Genomic DNA, 13,851 nt, shown 5'->3' with positions numbered 1-13,851 from the left:
GAATCCTAGGACCAGGGGAGAGTTTGGTCCATGTAGGTGTCTGCTGGATTTTGTCTAAGCTAGAACCAAGGCCTTAGCTTAAATCATAGCAGCCTCAAGTAAACACTGAGACATTTGCCTTGGGTCTTACACAGGGCTTGGGCCCTTGGGGATGACTGCCAACCAGGAAGTGAGGCAGGCAGCATCCCCTGATTTCTTCCTTCTCAAACAGAAATTGAGCCTCTACTATGTGCAGGCTGTTAGGTGATGGCTGCAAGGTAGGACTAAGCAGATTGGCCTCATGCCTCAAGGGCTCATACTCCGGTGGCTGAGACAAACCTTAAACAGATAATCTTCCTAGAGCCTCTGAGTGGGGTCTAAGTGGAAGAAGCACTGGAGGCTGAAGGGCCAAGAAAGTTGAGGGCTGACTGTCAGGCACGAAAAGTCCCATTTTCAGCCTCTTGATCAGTCCTCTCCAGGCCCACACCATGTGGCCCTTTGGGCAGTTGCTCTTGGCCATGTCCTCCAACTGGCTGTGAGTACCAAGCCTGACCTAGGGTGGCTTAGGCCCTGCTGGGGTTCCAGAATAGCTCCCAAGGGTGAGTCACTGGGGAGCTTGTGCTGAGTCCTAGGGTGGGCTGTGTAGTTCCCCAGGAAGGGAAAGGCTTCCACCCTCAGGACTACAGAGAGTAACAAGGTCTTGACTTACAGACTCCACCCAACCCAGGGGCCCATGAAGACAGCTGTCTACCTCCCTCTTTACTTTTTTATGGGCTTCATGGAGGCTGGCTGGGCTCCAGTGGGGGCTGGTTAGGCCCCAAGTGGCTGATCCAACTCTGGCCAGCCAGGCCTCCTGCCTTCTAGGGTCTGAAGGAAGAAAGGGTTGGGGGAACCTCAACTCAGACAAAAACAAAGAAAGCCAGCAATGAGGCCTAGAGCTCAGAGCTGTTCTGGCAGGAAGGGAAGAAAACAGGTGAGATCTGCCAAGGCTGGAGGGCTGGGAGAGGGAGACAGCACCAGGGTCAGCCTGGGGCCATAGCACCTGCAACTAAACCCCAAACCTGGAGAGGCAACTGACTGGAAACGATTTGGTTTCAGGCAAACTCTGCTGGTTGCTCCCTCCTCCCAGCTCTGGGAAGGGCCTATCCCACCTTTTGGCGCCAGCTAGATGAAGTAGAGACCCTCCCTTGGCCAGAGCTCTGGGGTGCTTGGGCATGGGGCACTGGGACTCTGGAGGCCAGAATGAGACCTGGTGTCTCATCTAGCAAGACCAGTGCCAAAAAGGAAGAAGAGGAGCTACTCTAGCATCACTGGATGGTTAGTGAGGACTAAAGAGTGACCAGCAGCTTCTGTGCAGATGGTAGGAGGGAGGTGCCTCATGAGGCTTGTACCCATTGCTGTCTTTTGTTTTGGAAAAATATATATATAACTATACAGTCAGACACTGAAATACCCAGCAGAACGTAGGGCTGCAAAGCAGTGCCTGGTGTGTGTCTGGGTTTGGGGCATGCTCCCAAAGCTGAAGGAGTGAATAAGAGAATATATTTTGTTTAGAAATCCAAATAACTTTCTGCATTCTTAGCCTTTTCAAAGCAGTAGAATTCCAGAGTTGAATTTGAGAGGCCATTAATTTTTTAGTTTTAACATCTAAGGGCTGATTCAGGACCTCTTTCCCGGTTTTCGTTCCTTTTCTAGTCCGTGTGAATGAGGTTTGGAGCCTATGCATTTAAGTATAAAGAATCACAAACAGGTATGTGTGTTTGGGAAATGGGACATTCCTTTCTGCTCTGAAATTTGCTTCTCTAGATGATCCTAAGGAGGAGAAACCAGGGGAGACCCAGAGCTGTCTGGATCCAGGGAGGATCCTGGCAGGCAGCGGCCAGTTCTGTGTTCAGAGTTTCTTGCTGACAAGAGTGCTGGCCTGGAATTCCAACCTGGCCACAGGCCCAGGAGGGAATGGGCACATTCTGCGCAGGGTTTGGGGAACGAAAGGGAGCAGAGCCCACCACAGGTCCCATCCCCAGGCCCATCCAGTAACTGTTCAGATTCAGTAACTCTCTTTGGGGTTGGGGGCCATAGGTAAGCCCTGGGGAGAGAGAGCACTTTCAGGACTCTTCCCTTGATGGGAGACGGACCTCAGCAGTAACCCCCCACCCCTTACTCCCCCACCCTCTGAAAGAATGCGGGCCACAAGGAGTGAGTGACCTGCGCCAGTGGGTCAGAGCTATTTCTGGCGCCCAAGGAGGCATCTGATTCCGGCGTTCAAGGCAGGGGGAGGGGACGAAGGTCCGGCCTGAGGAGCTTCCCGGACGCCCCCGCCTGCTGGGGGCTAGGCCCTTGGGGAGTGGACGGCTTCCCGCCCTTCTGGCCCTCGCCTCCGTTTTCCCTTCTGCGTGAGGGCCAGGCTACAGGGCCATCATCCTTTGCAATTCAGAGGACGCTTCCTGATTGTTTTCATGGCTTGGAAATACCTCTTGATTTGCATTCGAGGGAAATCAGGTCGGCCGAACGCAGTCGATGGGTGGCCAGTAGTGGCCCGACCAGTTCTCGAGCCTGACCACCCCTGGTTGGTTGGAATCGTGTCAGAGACCCAAAGGCCTAGGGCTAGACGAGGCGCCCCTCCCCCACTCCCAGTCCAGAGTGCTCCGGGCGACCCGGGGCGTGTCCGGGGGACGGACCTGGCTGGTTGCGGGGCGGGGCTTCCAGGATGGGGCGTGTTTTTTCGGGCGGGGGCGTGGCGGGCCAATGGGCAGAGAGGCACGGGCGAGGGCGGTGCCTGTGCGCGGGTGCGGCGCGCTGCGGGGCAGCCGACGCAGGCAGAAGCGGGCGTCGCGCCGATTGCCAGTCGGTGCCGCGCGGAGCTGCCGGCGGGATTGGCTGCAGCACTCGCGTGTCAGGCGGTTGCTAGGCTCCCGCCGCGCGCCCCGCCCTCGCGCTCGGCGCCCTCTCACCGCCCGGTACGTGCTCTCGCGGAGGCTGCGGTGCGGCGCTCGCCCTCCTCGGGCTCGGCGGCGGCAGAGGTGGAGGCGGGTTGGCGCCGAGTGCCCGGGGAGCGGCGGTGGCGGGGGCGTCTAGCGGCCAGGAGGAGTGAGCACCTGCCGCGGCCCGCCCGCCAGCGCTCGGTGAGTGCGCCGCCCGTACCCCGCCGCCGAGTCTGGCAGCCCGGGCCCCCATCCCCGTTGCCGTCCAAGCCTTCTAAGGAACACCTGCTGCTGATCGCTGTTTTGCCCGGGGCGGGGGCACGGTCGCGGATGTCCTTGCGGGTGAGGCTGCCGCGCGCCCCTCAGGCGAAGGCTCGCGGCGTTCGGCGGCCGGGCCTGGGTTGCGCGCCGCGGCAGTGGGCCAGGCCTCAGCCCGGCCCGCTCGTGTGCCGCCGGCGTGTGCGGCCTGCGGGCTGCCTCCTAGGCTTCCAAAAAGGGTCTCGCGGCCCATTTGGGCCGAAGCCGGAAGATGGAGCGTTTGAGCCCCCGCAGGAGGTGGGGAACGACGCCGCAGCCTCCGGGTCCTGAGCTGTTCAGAGCCTTGGAGTCACCCCACCCCCCACATGAGCTTCTTTGGAAGTCTACTAGCTTTTCACCTTTTCGCTTGGTGTTTGGAAAACCACATTCACCTGCGGGTATATTTGGAAAATATCTCCAGAGAAAATACTCTCTCGGCTTAGAATCTTTGTGCCATAAATTCCAAGATAATTTCATACAAAGTCAACTGTTAATTTAAAATGCGTATTTTAATCTCTATGATTTGAGGAGGTCTTGGATTTGTAAACTGACTTCCTTCAGAATTAGTTTTAATAGTGACCGTGAAGTTTTACCTTGCTGGGAGCTAGAGCTTGGGACAGCTCGTTTATAGCCTAGTGTTCTAACTTAAGAGCGTAGCCTGCTGTTTCCCTAAATAAGCGAGTAGAAGTGGTTCCTGGCGTGGAACCCAGTCTCCTTGAAGGGAGGGTGGTGTTTATAGAACATAAGTCCAGATAGAGTTGGATATGCTACCAGGTGCTTTGGCGTCTGGTGTAGCTGAGATATTGTAACTTTATCAGGTTGTTTTATGCTTAGTGTTCAGAGACATGATAATTTTGGAATGTCTCTGTTTTAAAAAAGAGTTCAACCTCGGAGGCATAAAAGTCAATAGCTTGAATATGGAGAAGTTGAATTGAACTTTGCCTTGGAGCCAAGGAATAAGAGCTCATGGGCTGCATGCTTAAGGGAGGCTGAGGAGCCATTTCTTGGAGAAATCTGATTTGAGGAAGGAGTTGGATGCATAGTGGGAGCCTGTTCAAAGCCTGTAGGACACTGTGTGAAAGTAAGAATAAGCAGTACTATATAGGCGACAAACACCTGGTTGGAATATGAAAGCTTGTGTTGATATGTGCCCCTGTTGAAAGAATCAGAAGACAAATCTTCACTGTTAAGAAAAATTGATTTGACAAAATGCATTCATTCATTTAACAAATATTTGGCTTCACTTCTTGCCAAATTCTGTGGTAGGTCCAGGGGAGCCATGTAAAACAAGCTGGGTCTGCCCTTAAGGAACTCAGTTTTGGGGACAGTAGAGTTTAGGGAACCTATGATTGATAGTGTCTGCCCACTAAGTGTGCTCACATGGTACTTTGGGAGCCTGAGTTGAGAGGGAATTCCTGAGCTGAGGCTTGCAGGGCCAGCAGGAATTAGCTGGGGGACAGTAAGGTCTGGACACGGGGAACCACATGTACAGGAGCACCTAAAATAGCACCTGTGAGTCTTCCAGCTTGACAGGTGGTAGCCCCGGGTTTTTCTTGTGCTTAGGAGTTCAAACTTCATACTCAGGGTGAAGAAGCTTTTAATCAGTGGAGTGGCATGGTCCAGACCTGTGTTTAGAAAGATCTTGCTGGTGGCTACATAGGTAGTAGCATGGGCGAGGGGGTCAGGACCTCTGGCTGTGAGGCCAGCCAGTAGAGGAGAGATGAGGGAGGAGGAGCCAGCTGAGAAGAGAGGCTGAAAAGGTTGAGCAGAGGGAACCCCAAGCTCTGAAGGGTGAGAAACCTGCATTCAGGAATGTGTGGGTTGGGGCCAGTCTGGTGGCACAGCGGTTAAGTGCACACGTTCTGTTTCAGCGTCCCAGGGTTCGCCAGTTTGGATCCCGGGTGCAGACATGGCACACCATGCTGTGGTAGGCATCCCACATATAAAGTAGAGGAAGATGGGCACAGATGTTAGCTCAGGGCCAGTCTTCCTCAGCAAAAAGAGGAGGATTGGCAGCAGCTGTTAGCTCAGGGCTAATCTTCCTCAAAAAAATAAAAAAATGAGAGTCTCCACTAGGGTGACTGAAATGTTTAAAAAAGAAAAAGAGGAATGTGTGGGTCAGAAGACTAAGCATGACCAAAGATTTTAACCGCCTCTTGTGCAAGTTTGCTGGTGTCTGTTAAACACTGAGAATGGTGGGGTTTGTAGGGACCCTGAGGCCGCTTAGACTGGGATTGTTGTTTAGGAAAGGAGAGGCATAGCATTTGATTGTCAAGAACCTTATCACTTGAACTTGGGGCATTGCATTTCCTCTTGGGCAGGGCTGGTGTATTGACCATTGAGAGCAGATGTGTGTTCATCCTTGTTGAGGCAGATGAAAGCATATTCAGTTGTTTACCTCATAGTTGTTCCAGCTTTTCCTGCACTCTAGGTCAGTGATGTGATGGGCCTACACCAGCCACAGTTGAGGGCCTTCTGTGTTTCTGCTCTGTGTGCACCATTGCTAGTGTTTATGAGAATCCTTTATCCTGGCTGAGGAAACTGAGTCACAGATGAAGGAGTGTTCCCAAGGTCACACAACTGTCATCTTGTGGCAGAGTCAGGATTTGAACCCAGGTTGAACATTTAGCTATACCCATCTGCATTTGTGTTGCATCCAACTGGTGGCCTTGGTTGGGTGCTTCTCTGGCAAAGACCAAGCCCAGGTGTCTGGTGGTGAGCAGAATGCCAGGATGATATGAGAGAGGTGATCAGGGATCCCCCACAGATCTCTAAGAACATGCTGTGAGGGACCATTTTCAGAAACCAACGCTTGTCAGAGCCTTCCTGTGGCCTGTGCTGGTTGCTCTGGGCACCATGCTGAAGTAAGCCACGGAGTGTGGGACCTAGGATGAGGATAGCAGACTTTAGGGGAGGACTGTATTTGTGCTGGATCTTCAAGAAGAGTTAGTGGTTTGACTGGTGAAAGGGTGGTGGCAGGAAGGTCACAACTCTCTGGGAGGAAAAGGGGTGAGCAGAGGCACGAGGTGGGACGGAGAAGACTGGGCACCTTTTCTGTACTACAAGGTTGGGTTAGAGCCAGAATGCCACATGGAGGAGTTTTACATAGGAACGGGGAACCTTGAAGATCTTGGAGCACAGCTGTGGTGGGATCAGTTCTTGGTTTTAAGAAGTGAGCCCTCAGTGTGAGTGTGGAGGCTGGACTGGACTGGAGGCAAGTTGGTTACTGCTGTGGTCCAGTGGAGAGACAGTGGACCTGAACAAAAACAGTGGTTTTTAGGGGAATGGAGAGAGAGAAAGAAGGTTCAAGATGAGTCAGAGATGTTAGGGACCTGAATGGTGCTGGTACCATCAGGGGTCTACCTTTGAGTGTAGTGGGCAGGAGGTGACAGTGAAAAGATGAGGAAGTAAGGCTGCATCACCCAGGCACTGGTGAGGACTTGAGAGGGTTGGAATAGAGAGACTCCTAGACTGCAGAAAAGGGGGGAAGGCTTGCTTGAGTCTTTGTGGCAGTCAGGCAGGACGAGGGGCTGTCTTTGGGTGAACAGAAAAGGGTGGAGGAGGAAAATACCAGGCTTTGCCTGAGGACCAAGGAGTGGACAGGGTGGAGCCAAAGGAAGTGTCCCCTGGGGAAAAGGTGGGGCAAAACGTTGACCTGAAGGCTGAGTTGGGCCAGTGGGGAGCCCCTGGAAGCTCTAAGTAGGGTAGTGCCCGTGTCTGGCAGGGAGAGGTAAGAAGTTAGGAGACCAGTTTTGAGTCTTTTGCAGGGGTACAGTTGAAGGAGATAAACCAGAGTGGCAGAGAGTAATAGGAAGGGGTGAACTTAGGAAGGAAAAAAGCATGATTTTTTGACCCACTTGGTAGGGTAGGGGACCACTGTGTTTTATTGTCTACAGTTTGGGAGACTCAGAATCATGGCAGGGGTGATATGACTTTAGGCTGAATTCATTGAAAGAGTTGTCATTGGCTTGCAGACTTGTCCTGTGCAGTGCAAACTAAGGGTGGCCCATGATGATGTCAAGAAGGAACCTCTGGGGCTGGCCCCGTAGCCGAATGGTTGTTCTTGCACTCTGCTTTGGCAGCCCAGGGTTTCGCTAGTTTGGATCCTGGGCGCAGACATCGCACTACTCATCAAGCCATGCTGAGGTGGCGTCCCACATGCTACAACTAGAAGGACTCACAACTGAAAATACGCAACTATGTACCGGGGGGCTTGGGGGAGAAAAAGGAAAAATAAATCTTTTTTTCTTTTTTTTGAGGAAGATTAGCCCTACGCTAACATCTGCTGCCAATCCTCCTCTTTTTGCTGAGGAAGACTGGCCCTGAACTAACATCCATGCCCATCTTCCTCTACTTTCTATGTGGGACGCCTACCACAGCATGGCTTGACAAGTGCCATGTCTGCACCCAGGGTCTGAATCGGCGAACCCTGGGCTGCCAAAGCAGAGCATGCACACTTAACCGCTGCACCTCTGGCCTGGCCCCTAAAATCTTTAAACAAACAGGCAAAAAAGAAGATTGGCAACAGTTGTTAGCTCAGGTGCCAATCTTTAATAAAAAAAAAGAAGGAGCCCATTTACCTGTGCTTGCCTTTTTGAGTTGGGTTTAATTTTGGTCATAGCCATCTTGATAAGAGGCACACATCTAGCCTAGTGGAATGGCAAGTGGTGATATACTCATTTTGTGGATAGGCAAGATTTAAGAGTGAGGCCTTGTGAATTTTTTTCTGGCCCATAGGAGAAGTCAGCGATGAGAAGTGTGATTGAATATCCAGGTTGCTGGGTGTGCTGTTTAGATTTGAGCCACTGTAGAGTGTGACTGCTTGGAGGCTGGAGGCTTATCTCTTTTATGACTTCAAAGAAGTGAGAAATGCTGGTCTGAACATCAGGGTGGACCCAGATGGAGACTGGAGAGAGTGTTGAACCTCAGGGGAACTCAAAGTGAGAATAAATTCAGGTAGTGTGTTCTTTGTGTCCTGTGTGTTAGTCAAGGATTTCTCCCTCCTTTTCTGGAGTAAGTTTTCTCTCTCCTCCATGTTAAAGTGTTTCTGTGTCTTTGCCAGTGTTACTGTGCTGTTACTTCTTAGGCCCCCGTCTTCCTCTGCTTTTCCCACATGAACACTTCAGGCTTGGAGTAAGGTGATGGCTGTTTTGAACATACAAATGATTAATCTGGTTGTTTCCCGGTAGGTCTTTGTGTGCACATGCCTTTGGGTATTAATTTAAAGCAGTCTTCTTGTGAGTATAACTTGCTTTGCCTTTTGACCATACCTCTTCACTCTGATCATTAGTCAGTAATACTGCTCAAATAGCAATTTCTATAAATAGGATTTTAGAGTAGTTTACAAAATTACACCAGCCAGAGGGCTTAATTTAGCCTTAATGAATAGAGTTTTCTATTTTCCTATTTTTTAGGTTTGATAACTAAGCATTTTCTTAGCCTTGCTCTGGGTCCAGGTAGAAAGATGGATGGGATGCAGTGGTACAATATCATAAACTGAGGTGGTCTGAGTTGGTGAAGCTGTTCTGTGTTCTATGTTGGAATGAAGTAAATCTGAGTGAAACTTTAGCAGTATGTTGGCTTAGTTTATATTTTTATTTTTATTTTTTTGAGGAAGATTAGCTCTGAGCTCTCATCTGCCACCTATCCTCCTCTTTTTGCTGAGGAAGACTGGCCCTGAGCCAACATCCATGCCCATCTTCCTCTACTTTATATCTGGGACACCTACTACAGCATGGCTTGACAAGTGGTGCATAGGTCCGCACCCAGGATCTGAACTGGTGAACCCTGGGCTGCCAAAGCGGAATGTGCAAACTTAACTGCTGCACCACCAGGCTGGCTCCTATATTTGTATTTTAAAAGCAGGTTTCTAGTGGGAACAATCAGCTGACTATAAAAAAGTCCCTTTTATGACTGAATGTCTTTACTCTACATGTCATGGGGTGCATTTAATAGCATTGAGGTTTTGCTTCTCAATTATACCTTCTTGAGCTAGTTGTTTTTTTAAAATATTGCTCTCTGAATTGTAGACATTGGAATTAATGTTATATCTTTGATACTATTTATAATTTTTTCTTCTGGATTGACTCTACAGAAAATATTGTATTTTCTTTGTCACCCTTTGACAAAGAAGGGTGACTAATTGGTGGTGTGGGCAAAAGGCTAAGTGGCATTCCCCACTTCTTTTGGAGTTGATCATTGTAGTATAATTCTATTTCACTTGTGGACATTCACCAATATTGGTTCTTTCTTTTCCTGCAGGGCCTCTGCTCTCCAGGAAGATAAGGCTTTTAAAGCAACCTAGCACTAGAAGTGAGGTAAGGTAGTTGAAAAGAAATATTTTTGCAAGAAAAAGTTGATGAATAAACATGTACTTCACAAAATGATTAACCATGGCATTTTATTTTATTTTTTTTCTTGGTGTGGAAGATTGGCCCCGAGCTAACATCTGTTGCCAATCATTCTCTTTTCCCTCTGCCTCCCAAAGCCCCCGTACATAGTTGTGTATCCTAGTTGCAGGTCGTTCTGGTTCTTCTATGTGGGATGCCACCACAGCATGGCTTAATGAGTGGTGCATGGGTCCATGCCCAGGATCTGAACTGGTGAACCCCAGACCGCTGAAGTGGAGCACGTGAACTTAACCATTAGGCTACAGGGCCAGCCCCCTGATTTTTATTTTTAAGCATTGTGTATGTATAGTCCCTCTTCTGTGACTTGCATTGGTATGCAATTTTTATAGCCACATAAATGCCCAGACTGAGTGTTCCCTGCCATTGGGAGTATGTGTAGCCACAGATTCATTCTTCCTGAGGCAGTCATGACCCTTGGATACCAAGTATACTTGGTAGAGTAGAGGACCAGTTGAGGGGGGCCTCAGGCACGAGTGAAGCATTTGGAAGAATGTGTCATATTCAGGGAAACAGTGGCCAGTGCTCAGCTGGGTCCCCTGTTTTAGCATTTGCTCTTCATTTTCTACGGATGTTGAATTTTTGTATATGGAGTATGGGAATCCACAAATAAGAAGTACCTCTTGCAGAATTTTTTCTAATAGTTGGTATTTGTGTATTGAAACAGGTTAGTGGAATTGGAAGATGTTCGTTTTTGCAAATGTTATGGTTAGTCCCTGTTTTACCTCTTTCTGTGCTCAGAGTGTTTTCCCTCAGGTGTTCCAGGGGTTGATATGGGGTTATTTAAGAAGATTCCCAGGGCTCTCTATGGCAGAAGTGAACCAGTTCTGCCTTGGTTGTCATGAATGCCTCTCAGTTAACTCAGTTCTCTAGGGCTGGATTGATTCTTTAGCCAGTTTTTGCTAAGAAAAATGATACAGTCAATAATGGAATTCCAAATAGTGTTTCTTTTTTTTTTTTTTTTTGAGGAAGGTTAGCCCTGAGCTAACATCCGCTGCCAATCCCCCTCTTTTTGCTGAGGAAGATTGGCCCTGAGCTAATATCCATTCCCATCTTCCTCCACTTTATATGTGGGACGCCTGCCACAGCATGGCTTGCCAAGTGGTGTCATGTCCGCATCCGGGTTCCGAACCAGTGAACCCTGGGCTGCCGAAGCAGAACGTGTGCACTAGACTGCTGCGCCACTGGGCTGGCCCCTCCCTTCTGAATTTTTAAGGAGAGGTCCCTTTTTGATTCATGCAGCTGGAAAGGAAAATGTCTGCTCATACTTTCTTCTTATGTAGGCCTCTAGTGCCCTGGGCTGCCTCTGCCCTTTTTCTCTGTGTGAGGGAGTGAAGGAATGTCCTGACCTCCTCTCTCTCCTCCTGCCCTGAGCTTCTAGGGAGAATGGGGCCCATTGTGGGCTCTGCAGGCACAGCCCTCTGCTTCAGTGTCAGGCCTGACATGGCCTCTCTGTCCTGTCTGCTGTGGTTACATGTGCTGAGGGGCCGGGAGCCTAGCAATCAGTCATTTCCTCACATGTTACCCTGCTGTTCTGGAGTGTTCTGAGGGATGGTGCTTTGTTTATCCCTGAGTCTGCCCTCTGATTTGTCGTGTCTTGGTAAACATTCTTGTGGACACCTTTGCAGGCCTGAACTCACTGTTGGAGCAGATCTGAGGCCATATTTGGAGAGGCAGGCCTGCTGTTCCCAAGGGTGGGTGAGTGCCTGGTCACAGGAGGCTGGTCACTCCCTCCAGGCCTTTCTTATGTTCCGAATCCACTGGGAAGCAAAGGATTAATCTCTTTCGTAATGAAATTGGACTTCAAATTCTTTTTTTTAACTTATTTTGGCTGTCACTTGTATCTGAATAAAGCTGGAAAAAGCCTTATTTTGGTCTTAATCAACTGTGGAACTCATTGAAGATGTGAAGTGCCAGAATATGATTCTCCAAGTAGGGGAAACCAGAGGGACTCAGCTTTTTAAAACACAGATTTGTTCTGGATATGAATGTTCTCCCCTGATGTCAAACTGCGTTACCCATCAGTTAGTTCTTCTCCTGACCCCAGGCCAGTGTGTTGCTGGAGAAAAGTTTATGAGGTACTTAGGGTTTGGTGAATAGTCTGATAGGGGCCACTGACTGCTGCTTTTTCAGGGGTGTTGGCTTCAGACAGGGAGCCAGATGTGTGATCAGCTATCGTGTGATCAGCTTTAGCAGGTTCTGTGAAGAGTAGATGAGCGAGCTGGTGGTGGTAGGGGGGATGGAGAAGGCCTGATCAAGCCCTCCTGGAGTTGGTAAAGGGCTTTTCTTCATGAGGTCCATATGATTGCAGGGATGGCTGCTGAGAAATTTGATTCTCTAAAACCCAGATAGGTTTATTTTGGAATGGTCCTGAAAATTGTTCTTCATCTTCTGAGTAAGGAAATTCCATTCTTTTCATGATGCTTCAAAATGTATGATTTCTTTGTCTTCTGTAAAAGTGTCTTGAAAGGAGCAGCTGGCATTGGCACTGCCCTGGATGTTTGCCTTCCTCCTACCTTTTTTTTTCTTTTATTACAGGAAAAAAATCTAGCCTATTTTATCCTTCTGCCTGAGCAGAGTGATACGTTTCTTTCTCAGTTTTAAGACTGGGAGTAGTGTTTTGTTTTTATCAAATAAAGGAATAAAATCTACTTGCCTTGCTGAGATCACATGCTGAGATTTAGGTTTTGAGTGATAGGTTCAGGGGTGTTTTTTACTTATGCACATAATAGATTATATTATATGTACCAAATATCTTATTTAAAAAAACCCAAAATCTAGACATGAGCCCATTGGTACTTCCCAGAAAGCAGCTCTGGCTTGACTGCTTGCTCACCTGTGGAACTTTGAGTGCTATAGTGTCTTATTGGGGCAGGTGGTCCTTGGAGGCACTGGCCTCCTTCAAGTTGAGTAAGGGACTAAAATAGTTTGAGGACCAAGGTCTCTGTTAACTAGACAACAATGTTTAGGGTGTGTGTGTGTGTATATGAGTGAGTGTGAGTGTGAGGAAGATTGGCTCCGAGCTAACATCTGTTGCCAGTCTTCCTCTTTTTTTTGCTTGAGGAAGATTGCCACTGAGCTATCATCTCTACCAATCTTTCTCTATTTTGTATATGGGACACTGCCACAGCATGGCTTGATGAACCATGTGTAGGTCTGCACCTGGGATCCAAATCTGCAATCCCTGGGCCAAAGTAGAGTGCATGACCTTAACCACTAAGGAGTTTCTTTGGGGCGCTGGCCCGTGGCAAAGTAGTTAAGTTCATGTGCTCCGCTTCGGCGGCCCAGGGTTTCGCTGGTTCAGATCCTGGGCACAGATATCGTACCACTCATCAGGCCATGCTGAGGTGGTGTCCCACATAGCAGAACCAGAAGGTCCTACAACTAGAATGTACCACTATATACTGGGGGGACTTTGGGGAGAAGAAAAATAAAAGAAAGGAAGATTGGCAACAGATGTTAGCTCAGCTGCCAATCTTAAAAAAAAAAAAAGAAAGTGTTTCTTTGGAAATTCTTTGATGCGCCCAGGTTTGTTTTCTTGAACCGCACCAGTGAAGTAGAAGGAGCGTAGACTGACAAAGTTGCCATGTGAGTTGAGTGACTGAGAGTGCTTTGTTTTCTTTTTTTGTCTAGTGTTTATTTTTCTTTGAGTTATAAGAGCAATGTATGCCTAGTGTGAAAAGCCCTTGGGTTTTCAAAGGGCTACATGTATACTTACTTTTTCCTGTATGAGTATGTGATGGTTAACTTATAAAACTTTGACTTTTCAACCAACAGATGCATTTTAAGAGACCTGGAGTGAGTGGGTGCTCCTGATTGAATGTTGGACAGCAGCAGATTCTGTACCTGGAATGTGTAATTTAGTTGAGCTGTAGAGTTGGAACTCTTTAGAAGAAGGATTTTAAGATTTTTTTTTTTCCTGTTAATAGGACGAGCTTAGTATGGAATGTCTGAACCTTACTCTGTAAAATCAGCATCCTCCCTGGATATCTGAAGTGTTTTGGGCTTCCTTGACTCCTTGAGGGACAAGTTGAGTGCAGAGTTCCAGAATGTGAGGAGGATGAGGGTACAGGCCCAAGTTCTGAGTGGGGAGTAATTGTCCTAAAGACAAAAATTGGGTAGAGCTTCCAGGTGATGAAGGCACTGTATTTTATGATTCTGTGTTTGGGGAGAGCTGCCTCCGGGTTCCCAGTGGAGAAGGCTCCAGGTGATTTCCAGATAGTGGAGGCATTTGGTCTCTGACCTTT

At 48.7% G+C, this 13,851-nt stretch overlaps 1 protein-coding gene across 16 annotated transcripts in view; it reads left to right on the top strand.

Annotated features, from left to right (window-relative positions):
- Positions 1-2,420: 2,420 nt before the first annotated feature.
- DAG1 (dystroglycan 1) overlaps positions 2,421-13,851 on the top strand; it is a 59,295-nt gene continuing 47,864 nt past the window's right edge. Inside the window, exons 1-2 of one of the 16 annotated variants that reach the window (XM_070575291.1) lie at positions 2,724-3,101; positions 9,459-9,514. Coding sequence is in view for 1 of the 16 variants with exons in the window: in XM_070575289.1 (XP_070431390.1) it covers positions 2,436-3,101 (666 nt within the window). In the remaining 15 variants the exon portion in view is untranslated. Of the gene's footprint in view, positions 3,456-9,458; positions 9,515-13,851 lie in introns of all 16 variants that reach the window. The other 15 variants (XM_070575296.1, XM_070575293.1, XM_070575301.1 and 12 more) reach the window with 15 other exon arrangements.

Source organism: Equus przewalskii, chromosome 15 (assembly GCF_037783145.1).
Source record: "Equus przewalskii isolate Varuska chromosome 15, EquPr2, whole genome shotgun sequence".
Lineage (NCBI taxonomy): Eukaryota > Metazoa > Chordata > Mammalia > Perissodactyla > Equidae > Equus > Equus przewalskii.
The sequence above is the reverse complement of the archived record's forward strand: the minus strand, read 5'-3'. Positions and strand labels throughout refer to the sequence as shown.